The sequence below is a fragment of the Cibotium barometz genome, chromosome 13 (genome assembly GCF_041138505.1).
Source record: "Cibotium barometz isolate CiBa-2024 chromosome 13, ASM4113850v1, whole genome shotgun sequence".
Taxonomy (NCBI): Eukaryota; Viridiplantae; Streptophyta; class Polypodiopsida; order Cyatheales; family Cibotiaceae; genus Cibotium; species Cibotium barometz.
Genome location: NC_141058.1, coordinates 53,113,164 through 53,137,077, shown reverse-complemented (window position 1 = coordinate 53,137,077; position 23,914 = coordinate 53,113,164). Strand labels below are relative to the sequence as shown.

At 40.3% G+C, this 23,914-nt stretch overlaps 2 protein-coding genes across 2 annotated transcripts; both read right to left on the bottom strand.

The window, feature by feature from the left end:
* Positions 1–1,493: 1,493 nt before the first annotated feature.
* LOC147632832 (jasmonoyl--L-amino acid synthetase JAR6-like) lies at positions 1,494–4,286 on the bottom strand. The gene is made up of 4 exons (XM_086806937.1): positions 3,854–4,286; positions 3,596–3,697; positions 2,472–3,355; positions 1,494–2,305 (listed from the first exon to the last, which is right to left on the bottom strand). The coding sequence occupies exons 1-4, from the start codon at positions 4,150–4,152 to the stop codon at positions 1,677–1,679; spliced, it is 1,914 nt and encodes a 637-aa protein (XP_086663063.1). The 5' UTR covers positions 4,153–4,286; the 3' UTR covers positions 1,494–1,676.
* An 11,856-nt stretch (positions 4,287–16,142) lies between these two features.
* LOC147632831 (jasmonoyl--L-amino acid synthetase JAR6-like) lies at positions 16,143–18,770 on the bottom strand. The gene is made up of 4 exons (XM_086806936.1): positions 18,338–18,770; positions 18,080–18,181; positions 16,953–17,839; positions 16,143–16,786 (listed from the first exon to the last, which is right to left on the bottom strand). The coding sequence occupies exons 1-4, from the start codon at positions 18,634–18,636 to the stop codon at positions 16,158–16,160; spliced, it is 1,917 nt and encodes a 638-aa protein (XP_086663062.1). The 5' UTR covers positions 18,637–18,770; the 3' UTR covers positions 16,143–16,157.
* Between the last annotated feature and the right edge of the window lie 5,144 nt (positions 18,771–23,914).

Below are 23,914 nucleotides of genomic sequence, written 5' to 3'. Positions count from 1 at the left end.
TGACCCCAAACTACTATGCATGGTCGATGGTTGAACCCTAGCTGTAATCAATACCTTAATCGGGCATTATGTTGCATATTTGAAATTTCAGATTGACAACAATCTAAATGTTAGGAGAAGAGAAATCGATTGTATTTACACACAGTGAAGTACCATTTGCAATAATGTGATAATAAGGTAGTAGACATGTGCCTCGTGACCTATTTTAGGTAGCGAATCTCCCTTTTTGTACATAGATCAAACCACAGGGAGGACCTATGGATAAAATTAGCCTCAAATGAGAACTAGAACTCAGAAGGTCAAGGAGGTGGTTGGCTAGTGGAAGGTGGCTGAGCTATAAAGGGTCAGGGAGGTGCTATCACGGAGAACATGCCTCAGACGGAGAAAATCAATGGAAGTGAATTCAAATGCTGGCAAAAGTTCTAAGGTGATTTGACTTAGATTTTTTAAAGGTTGTGATGGAAAAAATTAAACGTTGAAAGTATTGGTGGATTCTATGGTGTCTTTCCCATTGTGTTCCCCTGTGTCTCTCTTTATCTGTCTCGTCTGAGGCATGTTTGGAGATGCGGGAGCATGTAATGCGGTGGAAGTGGGTGGCCAATGAGCATGCCAAGATCTTGTGGGAGTGCAAACATCAACAAGGCTACCACTCAGAGGCATCGTGGCTACCACTCAGAGGCATCGTGGCTAGGCCGAGTCTCATCTCGGCGACCACCTTACTCTTCCTCCCTCATGCACTTTTTCTCACTACTGTAGGGTCGGATAATGCAGCTTGATTCTCTTTCACCCTGGCTCCCCTGGATTTCTCTTTTTTCTTACCAAAATGAGATCACGAACAACACCCAGAAAAGGAGATCTCTCTTTTGCTAAGCAGCTAGCATTAAAGAAAAGGCACAATCCTTTGATGATGTGCATTGGGCCTTGGATGTAGAGCGTGAAGAAATGCTTTGCGAGAAGAGCACTCAGTCTTTGAATAGAAGTACGAGGCCTTTGAGAAAGAGCAAGAGCAAGGAAAGGCGAGAAAGAAAGGAAACTATCCTCGGATGAGTGTTGGTCCTTTTTGCAAGCCTTAGCTTATGTTATTGGATCCAGCTTTGTGTACTTTCTCCTTGGTCTTTATCTCCTTCTACAACCCTTAAACAAAGGATGTATCACAACACCTAAGCATCTACTAGATCTTTGAAAGCTAGTCACAACCATGAGGCACGGTGCCTTTTCACATCTGTTGATCAGCACAAGGCATTGACATTCCGCCTCCATGGGAAATTTTGCTACATTGAGAAAAAAATACATGTGGAGATGGATTGTAAATAGCATTCGCGGATCAAAAGGGATTATTTTTTTAAGTAGGGGGCCAAGAAGCAAGGGCATAGACATGATGACCCCAAACTACTATGCATGGTCGATGGTTGAACCCTAATCGGGCATTATGTTGCATATTTGAAATTTCGTATTGACAACAATCCAAATGTTAGGAGAAGAGAAATCGATTGTATTTACACACAGTGAAGTACCATTTGCAATAATGTGATAATAAGGTAGTAGACATGTGCCTCGTGACCTTTTTTAGGTAGCGAATCTCCCTTTTTGTACATAGCTCAAACCACAGGGAGGACCTGTGGATAAAATTACCCTCAAATGAGAACTAGAACTCAGAAGGTCAAGGAGGTGGTTGGCTAGTGGAAGGTGGCTGAGCTAAAAAGGGTCACGGAGGTGCTATCACGGAGAATGGAGAGGATATCGGAAGAGACAATGCAACGAGGTGTTTTATATTGCGTGATGGCCGCCCCTTTGGATAAGAAGCGATCTAGAAGCATTGAGAAGGTTCCAGGACGGACCACACAGAGCTCGAGGGCGCCAATTGTACTCATTTTGCGAGAGGTGACGTAGCCAGGCTCAACAAACGCACAGTCCATGAGGGTGGCACATTCTGCAAGCCATTGCTGAAGCTGGGTGTCTTCAAGAGCATTATCCTCTCCACGTTGTTGCTGTTGTTGTTGTTCATGTGGGTCGTGTGCACATGCCCTGTTACGGCCGCCACGCACCTCCCAGAAGATGACATAGTGTCCGGGGGCTGTCTTTTGGTCCGCGTAGCTTGTGTAGTCTACCAACTCAATGGCCCTCCCACTCACCTCTCTGAGCCGCTTGGCCGCCCGGCTCACCACCACTTTCAAGTCCTTCTCTGTGTTTTTGTCGATGTTTATGTTGAGCACCACATTCTTCCTGCACACATAGGCAAACTGTGGGCATGCATTGTAGAAGCCCGTCACCCTCAACACGTCCCCGAGGCGATACCTATAGAGTCCTGCGCAAGCAAATAGTTAATGGGTGATCAGTCAACTAATTTCAAACGTTGGCGGCCGGTTAATGCTTGATTCCCGCCCACGGCGTACCGATGCCGCAACCCAGGCATGTGATTATTTCGTCATCCACCAACGATTAATGATCAAGAAAGGAGGCGGCTTGCTTACCCCATGCGGTTGTCATGACGATCTCGTACTCTTGGCCAACTTTAACTTCAGTCAGGCCAACAGGGGAGCCCTCCTCGTACGCGGCAGTTGAAGAGGGGCCACTAATAGCTGCAACGGCAGGGACGTCGTCAATGGCGCTCATGGACTTCCTGGTGGTGCTCGATCTAGATCTGTGCAAGGGAATAAACTCGAAGAAGGCCAAGCTGGGAACAATAGTGAAAGAAACGTTGCTGGGGCGGCTTGACCTTGGGTTTACATTCACTCCAATCCAACCCTCTGTGGCAGCATAGTCAGCGCTAACCAAGGGCACCTTGGAGCCCGCATAATGCCGCAGCTTCTCCACATAGGCCTCCATCGCCCCCGTCATTATCGAAAGCACATATTTACACCGGGGCCACAGCACCTCTAACACCCCATTCCAATCTCCCACCATCAACTCTCTGCACTTCAACGAGATCACCTCTGCTAGCTTAGGATCAGGCCTTACTACATCGCCCATTGCAACCATCAGTGAATTATCTGTGATTTTAGGGTTCAATTTCCCAACCCTAATGTCTTCGCAAAGGTCTTGCCACTCATTCTCCAAGGTTCTCAAAGCCTCCACTAATGTATATGCAAAAGGTGAGCTTAACACCTCCACTTCTTGACTGTACAGAAGGCCACACAGTAAATGGCAATACATTGACTGCCAGCAATCTGAGCCAAACACCACCTCGTCTGGACTGCATGGCCTCACGCCATTGCGCTTTTGCCTCAATTTAAAGGCATCACTCCTAATCATGTGCGTTGTTGCAGTCCCAGCCTTTAATCCTCCTTTTGTAGTGGAGAATTTCCCACAAAATAGGAACTCCAGTATTCGAGCACCTGGTGCGGTTGGATACACGCTGCATATGGATTGTGTAATTAGCCACAATGAATTATTAAAAAATAAATAAAAAATTGGAGGATTGTCGAGCACATCAAAGCAATAGTGTGGAATAGGGATCCACAGGAAGGAAGAGAAAGAAAAACAGCAGAAACTGATCATACACACGCGCTATATGCAAGAGGTATCATGAGTCGAACAAGCAATTATATATACGATCTACAGGTAAGCTACTTTAATATTGCAAGTCTCAACTCACCGATCTCGGAATGCAGCAGCAATGCTAGCCACCTCCAAGGTACCTGCCTTCAAGCCTTCGTGGTAAGGAAGGTATTTCTCTCGTGCATCAGTAGTTCCGGAGCTGAACAGATCAGTGCAGTAGCTGAATCTCATTAATAAATGGTAGATATAAATTCACTTTGGTATGTTTTTTTACTGATCATATGAGTGAATTAGAGAGCAATACGATCGATAAGATTAGATTTTGAATGGAATGTCAAGCTATACTCAGATAAACCTTAAGCAGATGGCATCGATGGGAGACGCCGTAAGAATGGAGGAGATTTCACCATCCACGATCCTCTGTATGTAAGGCTTCAAGTCAGCGTGAGTGACCATAGGCACACACCTTCTGAAAGTGAGGGGATCAATGTGTCCGTTGGGCAATCGGAAATTACGGAGATACTCGCAAGAAGCGTTCTCTTCCAGTATAGAATTGAGCACTGATTCTTGAACTTGAGCTGCATTCGCGGTGATTTTCTCGAATCTGACGATAGTGGGCTCAAAGCCAATATGAGGCAAGGGAAGGCCAGGCATTGTAGTGATCGAGTACGTAGTAGTGGGGCTAATTGATTGTGGTTGGAGCGTAACGGGGATTGTGGGGTGGCTAATTTTGTGTGTGTGTGTGTATGTGTGTGTATAATCGCGAGTGTTTCACGTGCGATGGTTGGAATTCCCTTGCTGCTGCTTTTACAAGGCCCTGTGTTATATAATAAGCCAACACGGGAAATGTTGGACTTTATTTATTCTTCTAGTTTTCTTCATTCAGGCCTTCAACAACACCGACCACATACATATTTCTCCGTATGAAGGATCCCAGGATTCCTAAAGGTGTGCGCTGACATTGGCTCCGGTTGAGTTCGAAGTGCCAAATGGCATCTGAGAGAAGGGACCACGTGTATTTTCCTGTGTGTTTCTCTACGTTGAACATGCGGATGGCGGCGGCCCACATATTGCGCTTTTTGTACACACACCATTCGTGGAGGAGGTGAACTACCATTCGTGGAGGAGGCCGTCGTCTCAACAAGTACCGAGTTATATTTTCTCATCAGCAACGTCATCCCTTTTTGCCCTCCACCTGGCACCACCTACCTTGAAGACCCCACCGACCTAACTGCCCTATGCGCTTTTTCTTTTCTGTTCGCTACTATTATTATGATATTAGTTTTGGGCTTGGCTGAAAATTTGAAAGTACACTCCTCTCACACACACACTAGATGGTACCATCGCTTGCTTGCAGAGGGAGAAGAATTGAACCCATCACCTAGGGACTCTCAAACTCCTCTCCTTACTGCACTCTCCTTACTGCACTTATAATGCGCGATTGTCATCTCTTCGCTCATTTCGACGAAGGTGATGACTCGATCTTGATCACCTTACCTTGTTGCGTGGTGGCCTCACTCATGTTACTATCCCATGCCATAGTGGGTGTGGTGTCTGTTGTTGTTGGTTATATCGTCATCAAAAACATGGTCTTCCATTCAAGAGTACTAGATACAATTATTATATTCTCGCTTTATGTATTATTACTATATAGCGAGTCGATGTGCACAGCGCATGGATTGTTGTGTGTGGTTCATTACCTAATAACATTGCTATGTCTTTTAGGGAAATCATAAGTACAAGGGACACACACAACCCCTATGTCTTTAATGGGAATTAGAAGTAAAAGGGAACACACCACCATAGATTTATAAGAAGACGCCTTCAGCACTACTTCCAAACACACGGACACACACCACCATATATATGTAAGTAGGTATGTACTATGTGTATCTATATATTTATAAGATGCCTCGGCAGAGTGCTTCCCAACAACATTAATCTCTCCTCTCTAATTTACAAGTTTATGATACCAACTTGCTGTGTGGAAAGCTGGCACTAACACGAGTATGCCATTGCATAGTGGGACATGTAATGTCAGTTTTACCATCTAAAATGATATTAGAAATCATCCATCAACATTAGACTGTGCAAAGGTTCGAGGGTTGGATCTAGAGTTACATTTACCTTGAGTAAAAGTCAAATAGAGTTACTATTTCAATGCTCCCTTTTATGTTATTTTGTTGCCTACATAAGGCCCATCAACTAATGAAGAATAATTCTCTTGCTTTAATCTTCAATACAAGGGACAGACACCACCATATATTTATGAGATGCCTTCAACACTACTTCCAAACACACGGACACGCATTGCCATATATATGTATGTGTATCTATATATTTATAAGATGCCTCGGCATAGTGTTGCCACACCCACGGCAAGGTTTTTACATACATTACATGTTTTCTCAAAAGCTTCGAGACTGCATGAAGATTATTAACATCTTCTCTCTACACTCTCAGATATGCACATTTGGGTGCTTCTCAAAAGCTTTGACTATCTTAAGATTATTAATCTCTCGTCTCTAATTTCTAAAATGACGACTCAATCTTGATTACACCAACTTGTTGTGTGGCAGGCTCTCACTAACATGAGTATCCCATGTCACACTGGGACAATTATTATAATCTTGCTTTATGTATTATTACTATATAGCGAGTCGATGTGCATAGCGCATGGATTCATGAATGTACACGGTATGTTATGTGTGGTTCATTACCTAATAACATTGCGATGTCTTTCAGGGGAATCGAAAGTACAAGGACACACACAACCCCTATGTCATGGGAATTAGAAGTAAAAGCGACGCACACCACCATAGATTTATAAGACGCCTTGACAAACACACAGACACGCACCACCATATATATGTAAGTAGGTATGTACTACGTGTATCCATATATTTATAAGATGCCTCGGTAGAGTGCTTCCCCCAGCCATGAGGTTTTTACACACATTGCATCCTTTCTCTAGATCTTCGAGACTACTCGAAGATTATTAACCTCTCCTCTCTACACTCTCAGATATGCTCATTCGAGTGCTTCTCGAATGCTTTGACTATTCGAAGATTATTAATCTCTCCTCTCTAATTTCAAGTTGACGATACCAACTTGTTGTGCGGCAGGCTTGCACTAACACGAGTATGCCATGTCATAGTGGGACATGTGATGTCGGTTTTACCATCTAAAATGATATTAGAAATAACAAATAATCATCCATCAGCATTAGACTGTGTAAAGGTTCGAAGGTTGGATCTAGAGTTACATTTACCTCCGAGTAAAAGTCAAATAGAGTTACTATTTCAATGCTCGCTTTTATGTTATTTTATTGCCTACATAAGGCACATTCGAGTGGTAGTACACCACTTCTTAGTGGTTGAAAAGTGGTGTACTACCACTGACAAGTGTTGATACACCTTAAAAAAAAGTGCTAGTAAGAAGATGCTTCCAAGTTAGAACCATGTAGTGAAATTTGACGATGATTCTTAAGTATACCACTTTTCAGTGGTAGAAAAGTGGTATACTACCTCTAAAACAAGTGCTAGTAAGAAGATGCTTCCAAGTTAAGACCATGCAGTGAATGATGATGCTTCTGAAGTATACCATTTTTGTGGTAGTTTATCACTTTTCAGTGGTAGAAAAGTGGTATACTACCTCTAAAACAAGTGCTAGCAAGAAGATGCTTCTATGCCAAAAACCATAGTGTATGATGATGCATAGAGAGGTTACATGTGGTGTATGATGAAGCATAGACTAAAACTTAGAGGTTACACCAATCACATAAAGATTTCACTGGTAGTTTACCACTTTTCAGTGGTAGAAAAGTGGTACACTACCTCTAAAACAACTGCTACTACTAAGAAGATTCTTCTATGTCAAAAACCATGTAGTGTATGATGATGCGTAGAGAGATTACATGTGGTGTATGATGAAGCATAGACTCAAACGTAGAGGTTACCCCAATCACATATAGATTTCAGTGGTATGCCAAAATATTACATATTGAATACACAGTGTAAAAAAGATCTTCTTTAATATCAAATAAGTATACGTTGTCACTCATCTTTCGCTTCCATCTCCAACTTCTGTGTAGAAATCAAAAACTAGTCTTGAAAGATTGTCCTCAGGATTGTTGATAGGAAATTTTCTAGTATAATTGAGGTAATCATGATTTGCTTCCCATCCACACAACCATGGAAACAATGTTTTCGTAAGATAATATGGGTCCTCTTCCTCATCATGTGGATCAAAGGAAGGTGGACATATACAAATGTCCCACTAATTCCGCAAATTTTTAAAGCAGTAATCATCTACCAACAATGTCCTTGATGAGGCATATTCAGGGAATTGTTGCGTGCCAAACTATGGAAAAGTTCTTAAAAACAATAGGTTTATCAGACATATCCTTTGGATCTTGTGCGATTTCTCCAAAACTTCTCCACCTCTCACATTCCTTGTCATAATAGATGGCCCTGAAGTAATAGTGTCCCATGTTCCACACTTTTGGCCAACATGATTGGAAGATAAGCTTAATGTTGTGATATGCACAACTACTTCAAATCCTAATATCTTCCGGTTGCCTGCAGACATCCCAAAGAAACTGTTCCACATCTTCTTGAAGAAAGCACCACAGTCGATTGTTGAGTCTCTTAATCAAGATTTGTGGTGATGCCAGAGGCTATGGACTATATGGTCTATAAAACCGCTTTACGATCAATCCATTCAGGTCTAGGACAACCAGCTTCTTGATCTTAACATAATTGGGTACAACAGTTATCCATTCTGGGTCATCCGACGATGATAGCTCCTCAAAGACTATAACCTCAGCAGGTCCATGAGGCTCCTCAGTAGGTTCAATAGGTTCATCATGTGTAACCTCCTTAGTTGGTTCTTCAACTACTATGACATTGCACTTCAGATCTAACACCAATAAAGATATCCAAAGATATCGTTTAAATTAAACACACATATTAAAACATAGTATTTAAATTAAACAAGCATATTAAAACATCACTACCATTAAGGATGCCAATTTTCAACTTTGTAATCTCTTCAACTTTTATCTTCTCGTCATACCACTTGGGTGCCAGTATGTTTTCATTCTCTCTCATCGCTAGCACTTTTAGATACAGTAATCTCTTCAATAGCTAGAAAAAAAAAACACTCTTAAAATATATTGGCAATAACTTAAAAAAACTCTTACAGCACATTCCATCAACAAGAAAAATGATGTTTCATTACCATTGAAAAATTACAGCCATTACATAGCTTTTTAGGTTGGACTATAAGCAAGGCTATTTAGCACTTTCCAGGTTACAAGAAAGCTAAACAAGTTTCTTGTGGCACTTTTTTTTCCCTAGCAGATGTGGGATCTTTGTTCTTTTTACCTGCAGATATAGACTCTTGATCGTTGGCAACCTTCATTTTCTTCTTGGGTGTCACATACTCCTTGAGGCTCACATCTTTGCTTTTCTTCTTCCTAGTGGCAACTTCGGCGTGGACTGAATCTATTACTCCTTCTGCAACAACATCCAGGTCTAGGGTATCTGAAAACTCTTTGCTCTTTTCTATTGCTAAATCAATTGGCACTTCCATAGCTGATGATTCTTTCTTCTTTTATGTGGCAGAATCAGCTGGCACATTCATAGCATCACTGAATTTGTTCTGCTCTCTAGGTGAATGAACTGGAACTTTTAAATTTTTCTCCTTATGCTAGCTCTCTTCATGCTCGATTGTATTATATAGTTGTTTTTGCAAACCATTCTTCTCCAAGCCACTGTGGCACATGTTATCATTCTCGAGCTTGCACGATGACCCAGCTTGGGAGTGTGCTGCAAAAAGAGGCAATGTAATAAAGGTCAAAATAAGTTAAATGATGATTCAAAGAGAATTAATTAGGACATTTCACATAGAATATTAACCTGTACCATCAATAAGGAGATGCTTCCATAGGTCAAAATAAGTCAAAATAAGTTAAATGATGATTCAAAGAGAGTTAATTAGAAGGACATTTCACATAGAATATTAACCTGTACCATCATAAGGAGATGCTTCCATAGGAATTTTTTCTCCTTCTACATGGAAAATTTAAAGGTTATCAAAATGAACATTAAACAAACTTGATATGATGATGGATGCCAACATCCAGTACCTATGCCATTATGGTCATCTACTTGTGTAGCTCCATGTGTTACTAACTTCACAACATCATTGAATGTTTTCTCAAATTCAGGTGACAAAAACTTCTTGGCAGATTTACAAGCCATTGAAAAGCAAAGTGGATGGTATGTTATGTGTGGTTCATTACCTAATATCATTGCTATGTCTTTCAGGGCAATCATAAGTACAAGGGACACACACAACCCCTATGTCTTTAATGGGAATTAGAAGTAAAAGGGAACACACCACCATAGATTAATAAGAAGACGCCTTCAACACTACTTCCAAACACACGGACATGCACCACCATATATATGTAAGTAGGTATGTACTACGTGTATCTATATATTTATAAGATGCCTCGGCAGAGTGCTTCCCCCAGCGACGAGGTTTTTACACACATTGCATCCTTTCTCTAAATCTTCGAGAGTGCTTGAAGATTATTAACCTCTCATCTCTATGCTCTTAGATATGCACATTCGAGTGCTTCTCAAATGCTTTGACTATTCGAAGATTATTAATCTCTCCTCTCTAATTTACAAGTTTATGATACCAACTTGCTGTGTGGCAGGTTGGCACTAACACGAGTATGCCATTTCATAGTGGGACATGTGATGTCGGTTTTACCATCTAAAATGATATTAGAAATAACAAATAATCATCCATCAACATTAGACTGTGCAAAGGTTCGAGGGTTGGATCTAGAGTTACATTTACCTCGAGTAAAAGTCAAATAGAGTTACTATTTAAATGCTCCCTTTTATGTTATTTTGTTGCCTACATAAGGACCATCAACTAATGAAGAATAATTCTCTTGCTTTATGCTTTTGCTACTCATTACCTCTTGTGTTAATATAATCTTCAATACAAGGGACAGACACCACCATATATTTATGAGATGCCTTCAACACTACTTCAAAACACATGGACACGCACTGCCATATATAGGTATGTGTATCTATATATTTATAAGATGCCTCGGCACAGTGTTGCCACCCACGGCAAGGTTTTTACATACATTACATGTTTTCTCAAAAGCTTCGAGACTGCATGAAGATTATTAACATCTCCTCTCTACACTCTCAGATATGCACATTTGGGTGCTTCTCAAAAGCTTTGACTATCTTAAGATTATTAATCTCTCCTCTCTAATTTCTAAGATGACGACTCAATCTTGATTACACCAACTTGTTGTGTGGCAGGCTCTCACTAACATGAGTATCCCATGTCATACTGGGATAATTATTATATTCTCGCTTTATGTATTATTACTATATAGCGAGTCGATGTGCACAACGCATGTATTCATGTACACGGTATGTTATGTGTGGTTCATTACCTAATAACATTGCGATGTCTTTTAGGGGAATCGGAAGTACAAGGGACACACACAACCCCTATGTCTTTAATGGGAATTAGAAGTAAAAGGGACGCACACCACCATAGATTTATAACACGCCTTTAGCACTACTTCCAAACACACGGACACGCACCACCATATATATGTAAGTAGGTATGTACTACGTGTATCTATATATTTATAAGATGCCTCGGTAGAGTGCTTCCCCCAGCGAGACGAGGTTTTTACACACATCCTTTCTCTAAATCTTCGAGACTACTCAAAGATTATTAACCTCTCCTTTCTACACTCTCAGATATGCACATTCGAGTGCTTCTCGAATGCTTTGACTATTCGAAGGTTATTAATCCCCTCTCTAATTTCAAGTTGACGATACCAATAGGCTTGCACTAACATGAGTATGCCATGTCATAGTGGGACATGTGATGTCGGTTTTACCATCTAAAATGATATTAGAAATAACAAATAATCATCCATCAGCATTAGACTGTGTAAAGGTTCGAAGGTTGGATCTAGAGTTATATTTACCTCTGAGTAAAAGTCAAATAGAGTTACTATTTCAATGCTCCCTTTTATGTTATTTTGTTGCCTACATAAGGCACATTCGAGTGGTAGTTCACCACTTCTTAGTGGTTGAAAAGTGGTGTATTACCACTAACAAGTGTTGATATACCTAAAACAAAAGTGCTAGTAAGAAGATGCTTCCAAGTTGAAACCATGTAGTGAAATTTGACGATGATTCTTAAGTATACCACTTTTCAGTGGTAGAAAAGTGGTATACTACCTCTAAAACAAGTGCTAGTAAGAATATGCTTCCAAGTTAAGACCATGCAGTGAATGATGATGCTTCTTATGTATACCATTTTTGTGGTAGTTTATCACTTTTCAGTGGTAGAAAAGTGGTATACTACCTCTAAAACAAGTGCTAGCAAGAAGATGCTTCTATGCCAAAAACCATAGTGTATGATGATGCATAGAGAGGTTACATGTGGTGTATGATGAAGCATAGACTAGAACTTAGAGGTTACACCAATCACATACAGATTTCAGTGGTAGTTTACTAATTTTCAGTGGTAGAAAAGTGGTACACTACCTCTAAAACAACTGCTACTACTAAGAAGATTCTTCTATGTCAAAAACCATGTAGTGTATGATGATGCGTAGAGAGATTACATGTGGTATATGATGAAGCATAGACTCAAACATAGAGGTTACCCCAATCACATATAGATTTCAGTGGTATGCCAAAATATTACGTATTGAATACACAGTGTAAAAAAGATCTTCTTTAATATCAAATAAGTATATGTTGCCACTCATCTTTCGCTTCCATCTCCAACTTCTGTGTAGAAATCAAAAACTAGTCTTGAAAGATTGTCCTCCGAGATTGTTGATAGGAAATTTTCTAGTATAATTGAGGTAATCATGATTTACTTCCCATCCACACAGCCATGGAAAAAATGTTTTCGTAAGATAATATGGGTCCTCTTCCTCATCATGTGGATCAAAGGAAGGTGGACATAGACAATTGTCCCACTAAATCGGTAGATTTTTGTAGCAATAATCATCTACCAACAATGTCCTTGATGAGGCATATTCAGGGAATTGTTGCCAAACTATGGAAAAGTTCTTAAAAACAATAGGCTTATCAGACATATCCTTTGGATCTTGTGCGATTTGTCCAAAACTTCTCCACATTCACATTCCTTGTCACAATAGATGGCCCTGAAGTAATAGTGCCCCATGTTCCACACTTTTGGCCAACATGATTGGAAGATAAGCTTAATGTTGTGATATGCACAACTACTTCAAATCCTAATATCTTCCAGTTGCCTGACATCCCAGAGAATATGTTCCACATCTTCTTGAAGAAAGCACCACAGTCGATTATTGAGCCTCTTAATCAACATTTGTGGTGACGCCGAAGACTATGGACTGTATGGTCTACAAAACCGCTTCACGATCAATCTATTCAGGTCTAGGACAACCTGCTTCTTGATCTTGATATAATTGGGTACAATAGTTATCCATTCAGGGTCATCCGATGATAGCTCCTCAAAGACTATAACCTTAGCAGGTTCATGAGGCTCCTCAGTAGGTTCAATAGGTTCATCATGTGTAACCTCCTTAGGTGGTTCTTCAACTACTACGACATTGCACTTCAGATTTAACACCAACAAAGATATCCGAAGATATTGTTTAAATTAAACAAACATATTAAAACATAGTGTTTAAATTAAACAAGCATATTAAAACATCACTACCATTAAGGCTGCCAATTTTCAACTTCGTAATCTCTTTAACTTTTATCTTCTCGTCATACCACTTGGGTATCAATATGTTTTCATTATCTCTCTCATCGCTAGCACTTTCAGATACAGTAATCTCTTCAATAGCTCGAGAAAAAAAACACTCTCTTATATAATATATTGGCAATAACTTAAAAAAACTCTTACAGCACATTCCATCAACAAGAAAAATGATGTTTCATTATCATTAAAGAATTACAGCACATTACATAGCTTTTTAGCTTGGACTATAAGCAAGGTTATTTAGCATTTTTCCAGGTTACAAGAAAGCTAAACAAGTTTCTTGTGGCACTTTGGTTTGGGGAGTTTACATTTAGGTGGTTGCTTTTGAGTTTTTTTTCCCAGCAGATGTGGGCTCTTTGTTCTTTTACCTACAGATGCAGACTCTTGATTGCTGGCAACCTTCATTTTCTTCTTGGGTGTCACACACTCCTTGAGTCTCACATCTTTGCTTTTCTTCTTCCTAGTGGCAACTCTGGCGTGGACTGAATCTATTACTCCTTCTACAACAACATCCAGGTCTAGGGTATCTGATAACTCTTTGCTCTTTTCTATTGCTATATCAATTGGCACTTCCATAGCTGACGATCCTTTCTTCTTTTATGTGGCAGAATCAACTAAGACTTTCATAGCATCACTGAATTTGTTCTACTCTCTAGTTGAATGAACTGGAACTTTTAAATTTTTCTCCTTATGCTGGCTCTCTTCATGCTCGGTTGTATTATATAGTTGTTTTTGCAAACCATTCTTCTCCAAGCCACCGTGGCACATGTTATCATTCTCGGGCTTGCATGATGACCCAGCTTGGGAGTGTGCTACAAAAAGAGGCAATGTAATAAAGGTCAAAATAAGTCAAATGACGATTCATAGAGAATTAATTAGAAGGACATTTCACATAGAATATTAACCTGTACCATCATAAGGAAATGCTTCCATAGGAATTTCCTCTCCTTCTACATGGAAAATTTAAAAGTTATCAAAAAATGAACATTAAACAAAATTGATATGATGATGGATGTCAACATCTAGTACCTGTGCCATTATGGTCATCTACTTGTGTAGCTCCAGATTCTACTTCCAGATGTTACTAACTTCACAACATCATTGAATGTTTTCTCAAAATCAAGTGACAAAAACTTCCTAGCAGATTTACAAGCCATTGAAAAGCAAAGTGGGTGGTATGGGTGTCGACATGGCAACATCTTGTATGATAAAAATGCCGCACGCAACACATTCATCTAGGCTAATATTGCTAACAACAGAACCCAACTGCACAGGAGGTTTGATAGGAAGGACCGGGATCCTCGTATCCTTTAGTAGATGAGTGATGGTCTCCACAAACCTAAGTTAGGTTGTTGCCACTTCTACATCCCCTGATAGGGTGTCATACTCAGCTTGTCAATATAAACATTTGTTAGTACTTTCTAATACAGTGGTTGGGTATCACTTTTTAGTGGCTAGGCACTACTTGTTAGTGGTTGTGCACTACTTTTCAGTGCACAATTGTTGTAATATTCCTCCTCAGCCTGAATATCAAATAAGCCTCTACTTCAATCCCTTGTAATCATTCTATGTTTCTGAATACAAGAAAATATCATTTTTCCTTGTTTTTCCTAGTGAGATAAAAATTTCTAAGGAGTGGTAAATTAAAATTGGGATATTTTTGGATAAATAAATTCTACAAATATCAAAAAAATGTTTCCCTGAAATAGAAAATCAAAATAGATTTTTCAATGTGCAATTGGAATTAATTAAAATTGATTCAGAATACCTTAGCCTAAGGGTCCAAATTTTTATATTCTTTTTTATTATGGTCCAATTAAGGTTCCTATGGACCAATAAGATTAATCCAAGTGTTGAGACAAGATAAACCCAAAGAATCAAAGAAAATACCCAAAAATGAGTAAATATCCACATAAGATGAAGAGATGACCAAGTACTAGGTTTATTAATTAAAAATTATGAAGTATTAATAAAAAATGAGATATTTTGGAGTAATCATTCATTTTTGACACATGTGTAAGGAAAAGGGAGACCTTCAAGGAGGTGCCTACTTCACATGCTTGGATGAGTTTAAAACTCAAAATTAATAGGATATTTTTATCTCTTCTCTCTCTTAAATCAAACCAAATCAAAAAGGGAGCCAAACTGGTCCAAATCTTGTCCAAATTCAGCCAAACTGAAGCTAGAAAATTCTAGAACTTAGTTGGACATAAATTTGTCTATTGTAGGTATATGAAATAAATTTGATGTCCCATACCACTAGATTAACTCCACATATCACTCCTTCAGAATAGAGGTTTGAGACGTAGAGGTGAGTGCCCTCCTCTGAAACTTAAATTCCGATACAAATTTTCTTTATCTTAAATTGATTTAAGTAAATTTTAATTTTTAATTGAAATATTAATAATTAATAGCTCAAGTAGGAAAAATATTTAAAGTATGCATGCTAAAATCTATTCTTACTTGAGAAATTTCAAATGAATTAGAGGCTAATGAATTTCTTTACAAAATTTTATGGCAAAAGTATAGATGGGATCTAAATATTTCTTTAGTTTTTCCAATTTGATCTAATCTTAATGTTGAATGTATGGTTTGGTAGGGTTTACTTTTTAAGGTCTTTAGATAGTAGAAATGAAATCAACACATACCTCCATCGTGGATAGTGTATTGGTGATGATACCCACACCTGAGATTTTTGTCATCAATTCAGTGAGAGTATATAAGAACTTTTTCTTCTTTTTCTCGTGCTGCCGACAATCTTTAGCAGAATGTCCTATTTTATGAAATCAAATGAGAACTAGAACTCAGAAGGTCAAGGAGGTGGTTGGCTAGTGGAAGGTGGCTGAGCTAAAAAGGGTCACGGAGGTGCTATCACGGAGAATGGAGAGGATATCCGAAGAGACAATGCAACGAGGTGTTTTATATTGCGTGATGGCCGCCCCTTTGGATAAGAAGCGATCTAGAAGCATTGAGAAGGTTCCAGGACGGACCACACAGAGCTCGAGGGCGCCAATTGTACTCATTTTGCGAGAGGTGACGTAGCCAGGCTCAACAAACGCACAGTCCATGAGGGTGGCACATTCTGCAAGCCATTGCTGAAGCTGGGTGTCTTCAAGAGCATTATCCTCTCCACGTTGTTGCTGTTGTTGTTGTTCATGTGGGTCGTGCGCACATGCCCTGTTACGGCCGCCACGCACCTCCCAGAAGATGACATAGTGTCCGGGGGCTGTCTTTTGGTCCGCGTAGCTTGTGTAGTCTACCAACTCAATGGCCCTCCCACTCACCTCTCTGAGCCGCTTGGCCGCCCGGCTCACCACCACTTTCAAGTCCTTCTCTGTGTTTTTGTCGATGTTTATGTTGAGCACCACATTCTTCCTGCACACATAGGCAAACTGTGGGCATGCATTGTAGAAGCCCGTCACCCTCAACACGTCCCCGAGGCGATACCTATAGAGTCCTGCGCAAGCAAATAGTTAATGGGTGATCAGTCAACTAATTTCAAACGTTGGCGGCCGGTTAATGCTTGATTCCCGCCCACGGCGTACCGATGCCGCAACCCAGGCATGTGATTATTTCGTCATCCACCAACGATTAATGATCAAGAAAGGAGGCGGCTTGCTTACCCCATGCGGTTGTCATGACGATCTCGTACTCTTGGCCAACTTTAACTTCAGTCAGGCCAACAGGGGAGCCCTCCTCGTACGCGGCAGTTGAAGAGGGGCCACTAATAGCTGCAACGGCAGGGACGTCGTCAATGGCGCTCATGGACTTCCTGGTGGTGCTCGATCTAGATCTGTGCAAGGGAATAAACTCGAAGAAGGCCAAGCTGGGAACAATAGTGAAAGAAACGTTGCTGGGGCGGCTTGACCTTGGGTTTACATTCACTCCAATCCAACCCTCTGTGGCAGCATAGACAGCGCTAACCAAGGGCACCTTGGAGCCCGCATAATGCCGCAGCTTCTCCACATAGGCCTCCATCGCCCCCGTCATTATCGAAAGCACATATTTACACCGGGGCCACAGCACCTCTATCACCCCATTCCAATCTCCCACCATCAACTCTCTGCACTTCAACGAGATCACCTCTGCTAGCTTAGGATCAGGGCTTACTACATCGCCCATTGCAACCATCAGCAGTGAATTATCTGTGATTTTAGGGTTCAATTTCCCAACCCTAATGTCTCCGCAAAGGTCTTGCCACTCATTCTCCAAGGTTCTCAAAGCCTCCACTAATGTATATGCAAAAGGTGAGCTTAACACCTCCACTTCTTGACTGTACAGCAGGCCACACAGTAAATGGCAATACATTGACTGCCAGCAATCTGAGCCAAACACCACCTCGTCTGGACTGCATGGCCTCACGCCATTGCGGTTTTGCCTCAATTTAAAGGCATCACTCCTAATCATGTGCGTTGTTGCAGTCCCAGCCTTTAATCCTCCTTTTGTAGTGGAGAATTTCCCACAAAATAGGAACTCCAGTATTCGAGCACCTGGTGCGGTTGGATACACGCTGCATATGGATTGTGTAATTAGCCACAATGAATTATTAAAAAATAAATAAAAAATTGGAGGATTGTCGAGCACATCAAAGCAATAGTGTGGAATAGGGATCCACAGGAAGGAAGAGAAAGAAAAACAGCAGAAACTGATCATACACACGCGCTATATGCAAGAGGTATCATGAGTCGAACAAGCAATTATATATACGATCTACAGGTAAGCTACTTTAATATTGCAAGTCTCAACTCACCGATCTCGGAATGCAGCAGCAATGCTAGCCACCTCAAAGGTACCTGCCTTCAAGCCTTCGTGGTAAGGAAGGTATTTCTCTCGTGCATCAGTAGTTCCGGAGCTGAACAGATCAGTGCAGTAGCTGAATCTCATTAATAAATGGTAGATATAAATTCACTTTGGTATGTTTTTTTACTGATCATATGAGTGAATTAGAGAGCAATACGATCGATAAGATTAGATTTTGAATGGAATGTCAAGCTATACTCAGATAAACCTTAAGCAGATGGCATCGATGGGAGACGCCGTAAGAATGGAGGAGATTTCACCATCCACGATCCTCTGTATGTAAGGCTTCAAGTCAGCGTGAGTGACCATAGGCACACACCTTCTGAAAGTGAGGGGATCAATGTGTCCGTTGGGCAATCGGAAATTACGGAGATACTCGCAAGAAGCGTTCTCTTCCAGTATAGAATTGAGCACTGATTCTTGAACTTGAGCTGCATTCGCGGTGATTTTCTCGAATCTGACGATAGTGGGCTCAAAGCCAATATGAGGCAAGGGAAGGCCAGGCATTGTAGTGATCGAGTACGTAGTAGTGGGGCTAATTGATTGTGGTTGGAGCGTAACGGGGATTGTGGGGTGGCTAATTTTGTGTGTGTGTGTGTATGTGTGTGTATAATCGCGAGTGTTTCACGTGCGATGGTTGGAATTCCCTTGCTGCTGCTTTTACAAGGCCCTGTGTTATATAATAAGCCAACACGGGAAATGTTGGACTTTATTTATTCTTCTAGTTTTCTTCATTCAGGCCTTCAACAACACCGACCACATACATATTTCTCCGTATGAAGGATCCCAGGATTCCTAAAGGTGTGCGCTGACATTGGCTCCGGTTGAGTTCGAAGTGCCAAATGGCATCTGAGAGAAGGGACCACGTGTATTTTCCTGTGTGTTTCTCTACGTTGAACATGCGGATGGCGGCGGCCCACATATTGCGCTTTTTGTACACACACCATTCGTGGAGGAGGTGAACTACCATTCGTGGAGGAGGCCGTCGTCTCAACAAGTACCGAGTTATATTTTCTCATCAGCAACGCATCCCTTTTTGCCCTCCACCTGGCACCACCTACCTTGAAGACCCCACCGACCTAACTGCCCTATGCGCTTTTTCTTTTCTGTTCGCTACTATTATTATGATATTAGTTTTGGGCTTGGCTGAAAATTTGAAAGTACACTCCTCTCACACACACACTAGATGGTACCATCGGTTGCTTGCAGAGGGAGAAGAATTGAACCCATCACCTAGGGACTCTCAAACTCCTCTCCTTACTGCACTCTCCTTACTGCACTTATAATGCGCGATTGTCATCTCTTCGCTCATTTCGACGAAGGTGATGACTCGATCTTGATCACCTTACCTTGTTGCGTGGTGGCCTCACTCATGTTACTATCCCATGCCATAGTGGGTGTGGTGTGTGTTGTTGTTGGTTATATCGTCATCAAAAACATGGTCTTACATTCAAGAGTACTAGATACAATTATTATATTCTCGCTTTATGTATTATTACTATATAGTGAGTCGATGTGCACAGCGCATGGATTGTTGTGTGTGGTTCATTACCTAATAACATTGCTATGTCTTTCAGGGAAATCATAAGTACAAGGGACACACACAACCCCTATGTCTTTAATGGGAATTAGAAGTACAAGGGACACACACAACCCCTATGTCTTTAATGGGAATTAGAAGTAAAAGGGAACACACCACCATAGATTTATAAGAAGACGCCTTCAGCACTACTTCCAAACACACGGACACGCACCATCATATATATGTAAGTAGGTATGTACTATGTGTATCTATATACTTATAAGATGCCTCGGCAGAGTGCTTCCCAACAACATTAATCTCTCCTCTCTAATTTACAAGTTTATGATACCAACTTGCTGTGTGGCAAGCTGGCACTAACACGAGTATGCCATTGCATAGTGGGACATGTGATGTCGGTTTTACCATCTAAAATGATATTAGAAATCATCCATCAACATTAGACTGTGCAAAGGTTCGAGGGTTGGATCTAGAGTTACATTTACCTCGAGTAAAAGTCAAATAGAGTTACTATTTCAATGCTCCCTTTTATGTTATTTTGTTGCCTACATAAGGCCCATCAACTAATGAAGAATAATTCTCTTGCTTTATGCTTTTGCTACTCATTACCTCTTGTGTTAATATAATCTTCAATACAAGGGACAGACACCACCATATATTTATGAGATGCCTTCAACACTACTTCCAAACACACGGACACGCATTGCCATATATATGTATGTGTATCTATATATTTATAAGATGCCTCGGCATAGTGTTGCCACACCCACGGCAAGGTTTTTACATACATTACATGTTTTCTCAAAAGCTTCGAGACTGCATGAAGATTATTAACATCTCCTCTCTACACTCTCAGATATGCACATTTGGGTGCTTCTCAAAAGCTTTGACTATCTTAAGATTATTAATCTCTCCTCTCTAATTTCTAAAATGACGACTCAATCTTGATTACACCAACTTGTTGTGTGGCAGGCTCTCACTAACATGAGTATCCCATGTCACACTGGGACACTTATTATAATCTTGCTTTATGTATTATTACTATATAGCGAGTCGATGTGCATAGCGCATGGATTCATGAATGTACACGGTATGTTATGTGTGGTTCATTACCTAATAACATTGCGATGTCTTTCAGGGGAATCGAAAGTACAAGGGACACACACAACCCCTATGTCTTTAATGGGAATTAGAAGTAAAAGCGACACACACCACCATAGATTTATAAGACGCCTTGACAAACACACAGACACGCACCACCATATATATGTATGTAGGTATGTACTACGTGTATCTATATATTTATAAGATGCCTCGGTAGAGTGCTTCCCCTAGCCATGAGGTTTTTACACACATTGCATCCTTTCTCTAAATCTTCGAGACTAATCGAAGATTATTAACCTCTCCTCTCTACACTCTCAGATATGCTCATTCGAGTGCTTCTCGAATGCTTTGACTATTCGAAGATTATTAATCTCTCCTCTCTAATTTCAAGTTGACAATACCAACTTGTTGTGCGGCAGGCTGGCACTAGCACGAGTATGCCATGTCATGGTGGGACATGTGATGTCGGTTTTACCATCTAAAATGATATTAGAAATAACAAATAATCATCCATCAGCATTAGACTGTGTAAAGGTTCGAAGGTTGGATCTAGAGTTACATTTACCGTCGAGTAAAAGTCAAATAGAGTTACTATTTCAATGCTCACTTTTATGTTATTTTATTGCCTACATAAGGCACATTCGAGTGGTAGTACACCACTTCTTAGTGGTTGAAAAGTGGTGTACTACCACTGACAAGTGTTGATACACCTCAAAAAAAAGTGCTAGTAAGAAGATGCTTCCAAGTTAGAACCATGTAGTGAAATTTGACAATGATTCTTAAGTATACCACTTTTCAGTGGTAGAAAAGTGGTATACTACCTCTAAAACAAGTGCTAGTAAGAAGATGCTTCCAAGTTAAGACCATGCAGTGAATGATGATGCTTCTTAAGTATACCATTTTTGTGGTAGTTTATCACTTTTCAGTGGTAGAAAAGTGGTATACTACCTCTAAAAAAACAAGTGCTAGCAAGAAGATGCTTCTATGCCAAAAACCATAGTGTATGATGATGCATAGAGAGGTTACATGTGGTGTATGATGAAGCATAGACTAAAACTTAGAGGTTACACCAATCACATAAAGATTTCACTGGTAGTTTACCACTTTTCAGTGGTAGAAAAGTGGTACACTACCTCTAAAACAACTGCTACTACTAAGAAGATTCTTCTATGTCAAAAACCATGTAGTGTATGATGATGCGTAGAGAGATTACATGTGGTGTATGATGATGCGTAGAGAGATTACATGTGGTGTATGATGAAGCATAGACTCAAACGTAGAGGTTACCCCAATCACATATAGATTTCAGTGGTATGCCAAAATATTACATATTGAATACACAGTGTAAAAAAGATCTTCTTTAATATCAAATAAGTATACGTTGTCACTCATCTTTCGCTTCCATCTCCAACTTCTGTGTAGAAATCAAAAACTAGTCTTGAAAGATTGTCCTCAGGATTGTTGATAGGAAATTTTCTAGTATAATTGAGGTAATCATGATTTACTTCCCATCCACACAACCATGGAAACAATGTTTTCGTAAGATAATATGGGTCCTCTTCCTCATCATGTGGATCAAAGGAAGGTGGACATATACAATTGTCCCACTAATTCCGCAAATTTTTAAAGCAGTAATCATCTACCAACAATGTCCTTGATGAGGCATATTCAGGGAATTGTTGCATGCCAAACTATGGAAAAGTTCTTCAAAACAATAGGCTTCTCAGACATATCCTTTGGATCTTGTGCGATTTCTCCAAAACTTCTCCACCTCTCACATTCCTTTTCATAATAGATGGCCCTGAAGTAATAGTGTCCCATGTTCCACACTTTTGGCCAACATGATTGGAAGATAAGCTTAATGTTGTGATATGCACAACTACTTCAAATCCTAATATCTTCCAGTTGCCTGCAGACATCCCAAAGAAACTGTTCCACATCTTCTTGAAGAAAGCACCACAGTCGATTGTTGAGTCTCTTAATCAAGATTTGTGGTGATGCGAGAGGCTATGGACTATATGGTCTATAAAACCGCTTTACGATCAATCCATTCAGGTCTAGGACAACCAGCTTCTTGATCTTAAAATAATTGGGTACAACAGTTATCCATTCAGGGTCATCCGATGATAGCTCCTCAAAGACTATAACCTCAGCAGGTCCATGAGGCTCCTCAGTAGGTTCCATAGGTTCATCATGTGTAACCTCCTTAGGGGGATGCCACTATTTAAACTTGCCAAAAGCTTCAGCCTTATCACAAAGGAAATAAACCCACATCTTCCTATTGTAATCGTCGACTAATAGCATAAAGTAAGAAGATCCTCCCAATGCAATAGTAGACATCTTACCACAAAGATCAGCATGTACCAGCTCTAGAAGAGACTTTACTTGATTCCTCTTTGATTCCTCTCTTGTGGAAATGTCTTTCGTTGTTGATTGCCCATCGTTAAAGCTTCACATGGCTCTTGCAATTTTACAAAAGCAGGTAAATTTTCAGCCATCCCCATTTTTTGTATCTCCTTTGGCATAGCAAATCCTATGTGACCAAATCGCTCATGCCAAATTTTGCTTGTGCCCTTGTTTGCAACAACTATAAGAGGACTCAGCTTTTACAAATTGTTATTCCTCACAGCTTTGCCAATTGTCTTCTTGTCAACATCTAGAATCTTTGCTTGTGTTTTCTTGAAGTGTACTTCAAGGCCACGATCTATTATTTTAGCAACTAAGAGCAGGTTTCTCTTTATTTGAGGCACATAGACCACATCGGATAGCTTCTTTTCTTCTCCTGTAGCTTCCACAAAGGAGATGGTTCTACACCCTTTGGCTGGACATTTAGCGTAATCCCCGACAATAACATTGATGGAATGCTAACACAAGACCTCAATGAAAAAAAATCAAAACTCATATGTACAACAAGATCTAAACAATAGAATTGAACCAAATTAACAAGATTGAGCATAAAATTGTAAGGTTCCCCCCTTCCAAAATAGGGGAAACACTTAAGATAGTCCACTAACTCTTAACTTGAAGAAAAATTCCTAATCATCGACACCTTGACCATGCAGAGATTCAAGGAAACGATTCATAGGTAAGTCATAGTCCTATCCTGCAGAAGCAGGGGGAGTGTGATCTTCTAAAAATCAA

Coding starts and splice junctions, on each gene's coding strand:
- LOC147632831 (XM_086806936.1), bottom strand. CDS start 18,636: ATGCCTGGCCTTCCCTTGCCTCATATTGGCTTTGAGCCCACTATCGTC. Junction 18,182..18,337: donor ATCGATGCCATCTGCTTAAG/GTTTATCTGAGT, acceptor TGATCTGTTCAG/CTCCGGAACTACTGATGCAC. Junction 17,840..18,079: donor GCTGCTGCATTCCGAGATCG/GTGAGTTGAGAC, acceptor ATCCATATGCAG/CGTGTATCCAACCGCACCAG.
- LOC147632832 (XM_086806937.1), bottom strand. CDS start 4,152: ATGCCTGGCCTTCCCTTGCCTCATATTGGCTTTGAGCCCACTATCGTC. Junction 3,698..3,853: donor ATCGATGCCATCTGCTTAAG/GTTTATCTGAGT, acceptor TGATCTGTTCAG/CTCCGGAACTACTGATGCAC. Junction 2,306..2,471: donor CGTCATGACAACCGCATGGG/GTAAGCAAGCCG, acceptor TTGCTTGCGCAG/GACTCTATAGGTATCGCCTC.